The sequence below is a fragment of the Salmo salar genome, chromosome ssa05, assembly GCF_905237065.1.
Source record: "Salmo salar chromosome ssa05, Ssal_v3.1, whole genome shotgun sequence".
Classification (NCBI taxonomy): domain Eukaryota; kingdom Metazoa; phylum Chordata; class Actinopteri; order Salmoniformes; family Salmonidae; genus Salmo; species Salmo salar.
This window is the reverse complement of record NC_059446.1, coordinates 84001336-84014178: the sequence shown is the minus strand read 5'-3', so window position 1 is coordinate 84014178 and position 12843 is coordinate 84001336. Positions and strand designations below refer to the sequence as shown.

The window sequence follows — 12843 nt, the reverse complement described above, 5'->3', positions numbered from 1 at the left end:
CACGTCTATTCTCCCTGACTGAAGACCTACAGTGCCGTGACAGAGTGAGAGGTGTGGGAGGGGATCTTACCGAGGACAGAGCGTTCTTCAGACCCATAATCCCTGGGGAGGTAGGGGGGCATGTGTCTTGGTGGTCCAGCACCTGTTTTAACTTCTCCTTCTCAGAGGTGAGAGCGCTCAGGGCTGACTTCATGGTGGCATGCACTGAGAGAGAGAGAGAGAGAGAGAGAGAGAGAGAGAGAGAGAGAGAGAGAGAGAGAGAGAGAGAGAGAGAGAGAGAGAGAGAGAGCGAAAGAGAGCGAAAGAGAGAGCGAAAGAGAGAGAGATAAAGATAATTAATCCTTTAACAACAATTAGTTAAGTTTCAATAATTCCGTGTAAGGCCTCAGAGGTTGTCTCCTCCATTAATAACTGAGAAGCTACAGTGTAGAAGTCTGGGGTTCCTGCTCAGCTGAGGGAGCATCTGATTGAGATCTTTTACCCCCTGAGTCTCAATCAGAGGTTATCACTGCCCTCCTGTCATTCACACTGCCCTCCTGTCATTCACATCAACACTCTCTATCAGTTGTGTTTTGACACAGAGTTTCTATTAGCATGCCAGAAGCCTGCTGCCCTATTGCACACTATGATTACACCACTGATGGCCTGCTGTAATAACTGCTAATGGAATGCTTCAGAGTCAATCAGCACCTCTCAGCATCATCTCTGTTCAATGGGCTATTTTCATATTAGCATTTTTAGACAATGTTACTTTGTTAATATGTAATTCAGGGAGATGAGTCGACAGCGTCCATTTCCTATTTTAGCCCAATTTAAATTGTCAACCTGACGATCTCTGAAGAATTACATACGCTACATGGCCAAAAGTATGTGGACACCTGCTCCTCGAACATCTCATTCTACTGGGAAGGCTTTCCACTAGATGTTGGAACATTGCTGCGGGGACATGCTTCCATTCAGCCACAAGCGTATGTGGGTGTCCACATACTTTTGGCCATGTAGTGTATATAATGCTATTACACAAAATGCGAGGGGCGGCATACTAAATCAAAAACAAAGCGTCTCCTATTAAGATCTATTGGGTGTCCGTGACAGAGGACTTGTACATTCTCATGTCTGTTACGTCTCTGTGTTATTGGGTTTAGAACCCCAGGAAGACTAGCTGTCATCATGTCTGTTACGTCTGTGTTGTTGGGTTTAGAACCCCAGGAAGACTAGCTGTCATCATGTCTGTTACGTCTCTGTGTTGTTGGGTTTAGGACCCCAGGAAGACTAGCTATCATCATGTCTGTTACGTCTCTGTGTTGTTGGGTTTAGAACCCCAGGAAGACTAGCTGTCATCATGTCTGTTATGTCTCTGTGTTGTTGGGTTTAGGACCCCAGGAAGACTAGCTGTCATCATGTCTGTTATGTCTCTGTGTTGTTGGGTTTAGGACCCCAGGAAGACTAGCTGTCATCATGTCTGTTACGTCTCTGTGTTGTTGGGTTTAGAACCCCAGGAAGACTAGCTGTCATCATGTCTGTTACGTCTCTGTGTTGTTGGGTTTAGAACCCCAGGAAGACTAGCTGTCATCATGTCTGTTACGTCTCTGTGTTGTTGGGTTTAGGACCCCAGGAAGACTAGCTGTCATCATGTCTGTTACGTCTCTGTGTTGTTGGGTTTAGGACCCCAGGAAGACTAGCTGTCATCATGTCTGTTATGTCTCTGTGTTGTTGGGTTTAGGACCCCAGGAAGACTAGCTGTCATCATGTCTGTTACGTCTCTGTGTTGTTGGGTTTAGGACCCCAGGAAGACTAGCTGTCATCATGTCTGTTACGTCTCTGTGTTGTTGGGTTTAGAACCCCAGGAAGACTAGCTGTCATCATGTCTGTTACGTCTCTGTGTTGTTGGGTTTAGGACCCCAGGAAGACTAGCTGTCATCATGTCTGTTATGTCTCTGTGTTGTTGGGTTTAGGACCCCAGGAAGACTAGCTGTCATCATGTCTGTTACGTCTCTGTGTTGTTGGGTTTAGGACCCCAGGAAGACTAGCTGTCATCATGTCTGTTACGTCTCTGTGTTGTTGGGTTTAGAACCCCAGGAAGACTAGCTGTCATCATGTCTGTTACGTCTCTGTGTTGTTGGGTTTAGGACCCCAGGAAGACTAGCTGTCATCATGTCTGTTACGTCTCTGTGTTGTTGGGTTTAGGACCCCAGGAAGACTAGCTGTCATCATGTCTGTTACGTCTCTGTGTTGTTGGGTTTAGGACCCCAGGAAGACTAGCTGTCATCATGTCTGTTACGTCTCTGTGTTGTTGGGTTTAGGACCCCAGGAAGACTAGCTGTCATCATGTCTGTTACGTCTCTGTGTTGTTGGGTTTAGGACCCCAGGAAGACTAGCTGTCATCATGTCTGTTACGTCTCTGTGTTGTTGGGTTTAGAACCCCAGGAAGACTAGCTGTCATCATGTCTGTTACGTCTCTGTGTTGTTGGGTTTAGGACCCCAGGAAGACTAGCTGTCATCATGTCTGTTACGTCTCTGTGTTGTTGGGTTTAGGACCCCAGGAAGACTAGCTGTCATCATGTCTGTTACGTCTCTGTGTTGTTGGGTTTAGGACCCCAGGAAGACTAGCTGTCATCATGTCTGTTACGTCTCTGTGTTGTTGGGTTTAGGACCCCAGGAAGACTAGCTGTCATCATGTCTGTTACGTCTCTGTGTTGTTGGGTTTAGAACCCCAGGAAGACTAGCTGTCATCATGTCTGTTACGTCTCTGTGTTGTTGGGTTTAGAACCCCAGGAAGACTAGCTGTCATCATGTCTGTTACGTCTCTGTGTTGTTGGGTTTAGAACCCCAGGAAGACTAGCTGTCATCATGTCTGTTATGTCTCTGTGTTGTTGGGTTTAGGACCCCAGGAAGACTAGCTGTCATCATGTCTGTTACGTCTCTGTGTTGTTGGGTTTAGAACCCCAGGAAGACTAGCTGTCATCATGTCTGTTACGTCTCTGTGTTGTTGGGTTTAGAACCCCAGGAAGACTAGCTGTCATCATGTCTGTTACGTCTGTGTTGTTGGGTTTAGAACCCCAGGAAGACTAGCTGTCATCATGTCTGTTACGTCTCTGTGTTGTTGGGTTTAGAACCCCAGGAAGACTAGCTGTCATCATGTCTGTTACGTCTCTGTGTTGTTGGGTTTAGAACCCCAGGAAGACTAGCTGTCATCATGTCTGTTACCTCTCTGTGTTGTTGGGTTTAGAACCCCAGGAAGACTAGCTGTCATCATGTCTGTTACGTCTCTGTGTTGTTGGGTTTAGGACCCCAGGAAGACTAGCTGTCATCATGTCTGTTATGTCTCTGTGTTGTTGGGTTTAGGACCCCAGGAAGACTAGCTGTCATCATGTCTGTTACGTCTCTGTGTTGTTGGGTTTAGAACCCCAGGAAGACTAGCTGTCATCATGTCTGTTACGTCTCTGTGTTGTTGGGTTTAGAACCCCAGGAAGACTAGCTGTCATCATGTCTGTTACGTCTCTGTGTTGTTGGGTTTAGGACCCCAGGAAGACTAGCTGTCATCATGTCTGTTACGTCTCTGTGTTGTTGGGTTTAGGACCCCAGGAAGACTAGCTGTCATCATGTCTGTTACGTCTCTGTGTTGTTGGGTTTAGGACCCCAGGAAGACTAGCTGTCATCATGTCTGTTATGTCTCTGTGTTGTTGGGTTTAGAACCCCAGGAAGACTAGCTGTCATCATGTCTGTTACGTCTCTGTGTTGTTGGGTTTAGAACCCCAGGAAGACTAGCTGTCATCATGTCTGTTACGTCTGTGTTGTTGGGTTTAGAACCCCAGGAAGACTAGCTGTCATCATGTCTGTTACGTCTCTGTGTTGTTGGGTTTAGGACCCCAGGAAGACTAGCTGTCATCATGTCTGTTACGTCTCTGTGTTGTTGGGTTTAGAACCCCAGGAAGACTAGCTGTCATCATGTCTGTTACGTCTCTGCGTTGTTGGGTTTAGAACCCCAGGAAGACTAGCTGTCATCATGTCTGTTACGTCTCTGTGTTGTTGGGTTTAGAACCCCAGGAAGACTAGCTGTCATCATGTCTGTTACGTCTCTGTGTTGTTGGGTTTAGGACCCCAGGAAGACTAGCTGTCATCATGTCTGTTACGTCTCTGTGTTGTTGGGTTTAGGACCCCAGGAAGACTAGCCGTCATCATGTCTGTTACGTCTCTGTGTTGTTGGGTTTAGGACCCCAGGAAGACTAGCTGTCATCATGTCTGTTACGTCTCTGTGTTGTTGGGTTTAGGACCCCAGGAAGACTAGCTGTCATCATGTCTGTTACGTCTCTGTGTTGTTGGGTTTAGGACCCCAGGAAGACTAGCTGTCATCATGTCTGTTACGTCTCTGTGTTGTTGGGTTTAGGACCCCAGGAAGACTAGCTGTCATCATGTCTGTTATGTCTCTGTGTTGTTGGGTTTAGGACCCCAGGAAGACTAGCTGTCATCATGTCTGTTACGTCTCTGTGTTGTTGGGTTTAGGACCCCAGGAAGACTAGCTGTCATCATGTCTGTTACGTCTCTGTGTTGTTGGGTTTAGGACCCCAGGAAGACTAGCTGTCATCATGTCTGTTACGTCTCTGTGTTGTTGGGTTTAGGACCCCAGGAAGACTAGCTGTCATCATGTCTGTTATGTCTGTGTTGTTGGGTTTAGAACCCCAGGAAGACTAGCTGTCATCATGTCTGTTATGTCTGTGTTGTTGGGTTTAGGACCCCAGGAAGACTAGCTGTCATCATGTCTGTTATGTCTCTGTGTTGTTGGGTTTAGGACCCCAGGAAGACTAGCTGTCATCATGTCTGTTACGTCTCTGTCTTAGGACCCCAGGAAGACTAGCTGTCCACATGTCTGTTACGTCTCTGTGTTGTTGGGTTTAGGACCCCAGGAAGACTAGCTGTCATCATGGCATCAGCTAATGGGAATCCGAATAAAGATGACAGATGAAAGATGGTTGTTAGCGATGCTATCTCCTATTGGGAGCTATTGGTTGTTGGTAACAGAGAGAGTACTTCCGGTTGTTAGCGATGCTATCTCCTATTGGGAGCTATTGGTTGTTGGTAACAGAGAGAGTACTTCCGGTTGTTAGCGATGCTATCTCCTATTGGGAGCTATTGGTTGTTGGTAACAGAGAGAGTACTTCCGGTTGTTAGCGATGCTATCTCCTATTGGGAGCTATTGGTTGTTGGTAACAGAGAGAGTACTTCCGGTTGTTAGCGATGCTATCTCCTATTGGGAGCTATTGGTTGTTGGTAACAGAGAGAGTACTTCCGATTGTTAGCGATGCTATCTCCTATTGGGAGCTATTGGTTGTTGGTAACAGAGAGAGTACTTCCGGTTGTTAGCGATGCTATCTCCTATTGGGAGCTATTGGTTGTTGGTAACAGAGAGAGTACTTCCGGTTGTTAGCGATGCTATCTCATATTGGGAGCTATTGGTTGTTGGTGACAGAGAGAGTACTTACGGTTGTTAGCGACGCGGCAGAAGTCCTCCTGTAGTTTGGCTACGTCTATAGGAGAGTCCATATAGGGAGGTTCAGGGTAGGCCTTCGCAGTCCCCAGGGCTGCAGTAGAGAGGTTGGGGTTGGAGGCGTGGAGACGGACGGAGCCAGATGAGATGCAACTGGGAACCTGGGATGGAACAGGAACAGGAAGCAGACAAACAGAAATGTATCTGCCATTTTTCAAATAGTGGATGAACACACATTTTGATGCACAGAAGTTGCAAGTGAGGTTAAGTGAACTATCCATGAAATAAAGAACAGATACCCCCACACTGATGAATGTTCCCCCAGTTCCATCAAGCAACGTTTCGACCCGAAGGTCTCCGTCGGACTTAACCCACGTGAATGGGGTTTTTAAAAGGCAACTATTCAAACATTTCACCTGACTGGGTTTCCTTTTACAGTACCTGCAGTGTTGTTTTCACATCTTTGCCGTAGTTTTTAGAACCACGCCATTTCCTTGGGGGCCTTTTTTCCTTTTTGGGGGTGTCAAATGTAGAAGCCTGAATAGAATAAAATAGAATAAAATAGAAGAGAGAGAGAGAGAGAGAGAGAGAGAGAGAGAGAGAGAGAGAGAGAGAGAAAGTTTTTTTAAGGAATGACTGATAGAGAAAACGATGTGTTCTATATTAAGCAGAGAACTGAAAGGATACAAGATAATTCAAAACAACTTCAGGGGAAAGACAAGGGAAGACAAGAGAGGTCTAAAAATTCCTCCTGTCACTGAGTGCAGTGCTTTACGTCAGTAACTATCTATACGTCCTAAATGCCTCCCTATTCCCTATATAGTGAACTATTTTTGACCAGTGCACTATATAGAGAATAGGGTGCCATTTGGGATACAACCAGTAAGTGCACTTCTACGTCAGTAACTATAAAAGTACAACTTGTTTCAGTAATACCTTCATCAACCTGGCATTCCTGAAGAATACTGCAAAGTAAATAAATGCCTTTCATTTGCAATGTGGAATCAGATGATTAAAGAGGACAAGCTTTTAACGCTGTATCTGGATGGAACGATAAACATGTCTGCTACATTTACATTTTAGTCATGTACTGTAGCAGACGCTCTTCTCCAGAGAGACTAACAGTCAGTGCAATCAACTAAGGTTAGTAGGAAAAAACAACCACACAGTTATTATAAGTAGCCTCTTCTTGGAAATAGCTGCTATCACTTGAATATGTGGCATGATGAAAAACATGTAGGCAAAAGACTACCGTCATCAGTCTACAGACAAGATTACTACTGTCATCACCCTACATCATCAGTCTACAGACTAGATTACTACTGTCATCACCCTACATCATCAGTCTACAGACTAGATTACTACTGTCATCACCCTACATCATCAGTCTACAGACTAGATTACTACTGTCATCACCCTACATCATTTATTTTAGTCATTTAGCAGACGCTCTTATCCAGAGCAACTTACAGTAGAGTGCATACATTTTTATTACATTTTATGTACTGGTCCCCCTGTGGGAAACGAACCCATAACCCTGGCGTTGCAAGCGCCATGCTCTACCAACTGAGCTACAAGATTACTACAGTCATCACCCTACATCATCAGTCTACAGACTAGATTACTACTGTCATCACCCTACATCATCAGTCTACAGACTACTTACTACTGTCATCACCCTACATCATCAGTCTACAGACTAGATTACTACTGTCATCACCCTACATCATCAGTCTACAGACTAGATTACTACTGTCATCACCCTACATCATCACTCTACAGACTAAATTACTACTGTCATCAACCTACATCATCAGTCTACAGACTAGATTACTACTGTCATCACCCTACATCATCAGTCTACAGACTAGATTATTACCGTCATCAGCCTACACCATCAGTCTACAGACTAGATTACTACTGTCATCAACCTACACCATCAGTCTACAGACTACTTACTACTGTCATCACCCAACATCATCAGTCTACAGACTAGATTACTACCGTCATCACCCTACATCATCAGTCTACAGACTAGATTACTACTGTCATCAACCCTATATTATCAGTCTGCAGACTAAATTACTACCGTCATCGGTCTACAGACTAGATTACTACCGTTATCAACCCTATATTATCAGTCTACAGACTAGATTACTACCGTCATCAGTCTACAGACTAGATTACCACTGTCATCAACCCTATATTATCAGTCAACAGACTAGATTACTACCGTCATCAAACCTATATTATCAGTCTACAGACTAGATTACTACTGTCATCAACCCTATATTATCAGTCTACAGACTAGATTACTACCGTCATCAACCCTATATTATCAGTCTACAGACTAGATTACTACCGTCATCAACCCTATATTATCAGTCTACAGACTAGATTACCACTGTCATCAACCCTATATTATCAGTCTACAGACTAGATTACTACCGTCATCAGTCTACAGACTAGATTACCACTGTCATCAACCCTATATTATCAGTCTACAGACTAGATTACTACCCTCATCAACCCTATATTATCAGTCTACAGACTAGATTACTACTGTCATCAACCCTATATTATCAGTCTACAGACTAGATTACTACATCTTAGATTTCTTCCAGTTATACTGAACGTCTAGTTCTAAGCAGAGGTGTAGACACACACACACACACACACACACACACACACACACACACACACACACACACACACACACAGTATGTGACCTGCAGTAGTGCGTTGATGGCTGGAGCTGAGTAGGTGCGGTGGATGACCTCCATACTCTGTAGCAGATGGTTCAGTTCCAACAAGTAGGACTCACATACTGACATGTCTGGAGAGATGGAGAGAGAGAGAGAGAGAGAGAGAGAGAGAGAGAGAGAGAGAGATGGTTCAGTTCCAACAGGTAGGACTCACATACTGACATGTCTGGAGAGATGGAGAGAGAGAGAGAGAGAGAGAGAGAGGAGAGAGAGAGAGAGAGAGATGGTTCAGTTCCAACAGGTAGGACTCACATACTGACATGTCTGGAGAGATGGAGAGAGAGAGAGAGAGAGAGAGAGAGAGAGAGAGAGAGAGAGAGAGAGAGAGAGAGAGAGAGAGAGAGAGAGAGAGAGAGAGAGATGGTTCAGTTCCAACAGGTAGGACTCACACACTGACATGTCTGGAGAGATGGAGAGAGAGAGAGAGAGAGAGAGAGAGAGAGAGATGGAGAGAGACGGGGGACGGGGGCGAGAGAGAAAAAGCGAGAGAGAGACAAACAGAGAGAGAGCGACAAAGCGCGCGCGAGAGAGAAAGCGAGAGGTTAAGGTTAGGTTGAAGGTTAGGGAAAAAAGGATTTTGAATGGGACTGAATTGTGTGTCCCCACAAAGTTAGTTATACAAGAAAGTGCGTGTGTGTGTACCTTCAGAACACTTGTTCATGTCGTCTGAGGACTGCAGCCAGGCGGCCACCTTGGATTGGCTGGTACAGGTCACTGGGAAGCTACCTGCAGCATGGACCGACGCCTGTCTGGCTAGAGACACAGGCCGCTACACACACACACACACACACACACACACACACACACACACACACACACACACACACACACACACACACACACACACACACACACACACACACACACACACACACACACACACACACACACACACACACACACACACACAGGCAAGTCAACCCCCATCAACACACACACACTATAAACAACATCTGTGCTTTTTTCTATGAATACAAATGCTGGCATGACTGTCTGCCATGTGTATATCTGCAACAGCACTCTGCAGAGAATAACAGAATGAGAGATACCACTGTAACAGGCTTTTTGATGTTTCATATTAAACACCATCTCTCTGGTCTTAAAATAGTCTGTTACTACTGACGTCTTTCATATCACAGGCCCATTCAACTACAGAGAGCACAGTGTGTGTGTGTGTGTGTGTGTGTGTGTGTGTGTGTGTGTGTGTGTGTGTGTGTGTGTGTGTGTGTGTGTGTGTGTGTGTGTGTGTGGTGTAGTACCGTTCTATCAGCCACACCGGGGGACCCGGGAGGGGGGAAGCGGGGGTAGTAGTAAGCCTTCTCCTGGGGGTACATGGCTATCTCATTCTGACGGTACAGCCGATGGTGGCGTAGCTTAGACACCCATTCATCAAACAGCTCCTGAGACTTGATCTATGGCAGGAGAGAGAAAGAGGGAGAGAGAGAGAGGAGATAGAGAGAGGGAGAGAGAGGGAGAGGAGAGAGAGAGAGAGGAGATAGAGAGAGGAGAGAGAGAGAGAGAGAGGAGATAGAGAGAGGGAGAGAGGGAGAGGAGATAGAGAGAGCAGAGAGAGAGAGAGAGGGGAGATAGAGAGAGGGAGAGAGAGAGAGAGGGAGAGGAGATAGAGAGGGAGAGAGAGAGAGAGAGAGAGAGAGGAGATAGAGAGAGAGAGAGATGAGAGAGGGAGAGAGGGAGAGGAGATAGAGAGAGGAGAGAGAGAGAGAGAGAGGAGATAGAGAGAGGGAGAGAGGGAGAGGAGATAGAGAGAGAGAGAGAGAGAGGGGAGATAGAGAGAGGGAGAGAGAGAGAGAGGGAGAGGAGATAGAGAGGGAGAGAGAGGGAGAGGAGATAGAGAGAGGAGAGAGAGAGAGAGAGGAGATAGAGAGAGGGAGAGAGGGAGAGGAGATAGAGAGAGCAGAGAGAGAGAGAGAGGGGAGATAGAGAGAGGGAGAGAGAGAGAGAGAGAGGGAGAGGAGATAGAGAGGAGAGAGAGAGGGAGAGAGAGGGAGAGGAGATAGAGAGAGGGAGAGAGAGGGAGAGGAGATAGAGAGAGGAGGGAGAGAGAGGGAGAGGAGATAGAGAGAGGAGAGAGAGAGAGAGAGGAGATAGAGAGAGGGAGAGAGAGGGAGAGGAGATAGAGAGAGGGAGAGAGAGAGAGAGAGAGAGAGAGAGAAGGAGGGAGAGAATAGAGAGAGGGAGGGGGTGCTGCAGTCAGACAAGGATTCTCAAGGGGATGAAAAACCCACTAAGGTAAAGTACTGTAGTAGTACAGTAATCTTTTCTGCTCTAATGTTAGTTTAGGTTAGTCAATGGTCTTCTAGAAGAACAAACTGTTCCTGGATCAGTATTCTCTAAGCGTCTCAGAGTAGGAGTCCTGATCTTGTCCATGTCATTTTAGTCACTATGATCGAAAAGCAAAACTGATCCTAGATCAGCACTCTGAGAAACTTGATACCTACGAGCCCTGGAGTGGAAACTAGACTATTCTGAATAATCTGTGTTGTTAGTGTTGTCCTCTAAACCCCACCCCCAACCTGGGAGCTGCAGGGTGCTGCTGCCTGCTGTTCATGACTCCATCAGTCAGTCACCCCCAACCTGGGAGCTGCAGGGGGCTGCTGCCTGCTGTTCATGACTCCATCAATCAGTCATCCCTAACCTAGGAGCTGCAGGGTGCTGCTGCCTGCTGTTCATGACTCCATCAGTCAGTCATCCCCAACCTGGGAGCTGCAGGGTGCTGCTGCCTGCTGTTCATGACTCCATCAGTCAGTCATCCCCAACCTGGGAGCTGCAGGGTGCTGCTGCCTACTGTTCATGACTCCATCAGTCAGTCATATACCTTCAGGTGATAGATGTTTTCCTCTGCATCCAGATCAATGCACTGGGCTGACTTCTTAATGGCCATGACAGAGAGACCCACGTCAATACAGCCGTGTAACTTCCCCTTCTCAATCTGAAAGACAGGAACATTAATAACCATGTCAATACAGCCGTGTAACTTCCCCTTCTCAATCTGAAAGACAGGAACATTAATAACCATGTCAATACAGCCGTGTAACTTCCCCTTCTCAATCTGAAAGACAGGAACATTAATAACCATGTCAATACAGCCGTGTAACTTCCCCTTCTCAATCTGAAAGACAGGAACATTAATAACCATGTCAATACAGCCGTGTAACTTCCCCTTCTCAATCTGAAAGACAGGAACATTAATAACCATGTCAATACAGCCGTGTAACTTCCCCTTCTCAATCTGAAAGACAGGAACATTAATAACCATGTCAATACAGCCGTGTAACTTCCCCTTCTCAATCTGAAAGACAGGAACATTAATAACCATGTCAATACAGCCGTGTAACTTCCCCTTCTCAATCTGAAAGACAGGAACATTAATAACCATGTCAATACAGCCGTGTAACTTCCCCTTCTCAATCTGAAAGACAGGAACATTAATAACCATGTCAATACAGCCGTGTAACTTCCCCTTCTCAATCTGAAAGACAGGAACATTAATAACCATGTCAATACAGCCGTGTAACTTCCCCTTCTCAATCTGAAAGACAGGAACATTAATAACCATGTCAATACAGCCGTGTAACTTCCCCTTCTCAATCTGAAAGACAGGAACATTAATAACCATGTCAATACAGCCGTGTAACTTCCCCTTCTCAATCTGAAAGACAGGAACATTAATAACCATGTCAATACAGCCGTGTAACTTCCCCTTCTCAATCTGAAAGACAGGAACATTAATAACCATGTCAATACAGCCGTGTAACTTCCCCTTCTCAATCTGAAAGACAGGAACATTAATAACCATGTCAATACAGCCGTGTAACTTCCCCTTCTCAATCTGAAAGACAGGAACATTAATAACCATGTCAATACAGCCGTGTAACTTCCCCTTCTCAATCTGAAAGACAGGAACATTAATAACCATGTCAATACAGCCGTGTAACTTCCCCTTCTCAATCTGAAAGACAGGAACATTAATAACCATGTCAATACAGCCGTGTAACTTCCCTCTTCTCAATCTGAAAGACAGGAACATTAATAACCATGTCAATACAGCCGTGTAACTTCCTCTTCTCAATCTGAAAGACAGGAACATTAATAACCATGTCAATACAGCCGTGTAACTTCCCCTTCTCAATCTGAAAGACAGGAACATTAATAACCATGTCAATACAGCCGTGTAACTTCCCCTTCTCAATCTGAAAGACAGGAACATTAATAACCATGTCAATACAGCCGTGTAACTTCCCCTTCTCAATCTGAAAGACAGGAACATTAATAACCATGTCAATACAGCCGTGTAACTTCCCCTTCTCAATCTGAAAGACAGGAACATTAATAACCATGTCAATACAGCCGTGTAACTTCCCCTTCTCAATCTGAAAGACAGGAACATTAATAACCATGTCAATACAGCCGTGTAACTTCCCCTTCTCAATCTGAAAGACAGGAACATTAATAACCATGTCAATACAGCCGTGTAACTTCCCCTTCTCAATCTGAAAGACAGGAACATTAAGAAGGTCTGAGTAATGGCTGACCGTATAGCAGCAATATTGCTAAAAGAGACAGAAGTCTGCA

General features: G+C 45.4%; 1 protein-coding gene across 6 annotated transcripts in view; it reads right to left on the bottom strand.

Moving 5' to 3' along the window:
* The window catches only part of LOC106591933 (oxysterol-binding protein-related protein 3), an 81082-nt gene that overhangs the window by 44931 nt on the left and 23308 nt on the right, over positions 1 to 12843 (bottom strand). For 4 of the 6 annotated variants that reach the window (XR_006770028.1, XM_045719200.1, XM_045719201.1 and 1 more), the window contains exons 1-7: positions 11087 to 12264; positions 9510 to 9662; positions 8893 to 9019; positions 8215 to 8321; positions 5927 to 6022; positions 5481 to 5646; positions 71 to 204 (exon numbers count right to left, since the gene is read on the bottom strand). Coding sequence is in view for 5 of the 6 variants with exons in the window: in XM_045719200.1 (XP_045575156.1) it covers positions 71 to 204; positions 5481 to 5646; positions 5927 to 6022; positions 8215 to 8321; positions 8893 to 9019; positions 9510 to 9662; positions 11087 to 12247 (1944 nt within the window). In the remaining variant the exon portion in view is untranslated. Of the gene's footprint in view, positions 1 to 70; positions 205 to 5480; positions 5647 to 5926; positions 6023 to 8214; positions 8322 to 8892; positions 9020 to 9509; positions 9663 to 11086; positions 12265 to 12843 lie in introns of those variants that run through there. The other 2 variants (XM_045719202.1, XM_045719204.1) reach the window with 1 other exon arrangement.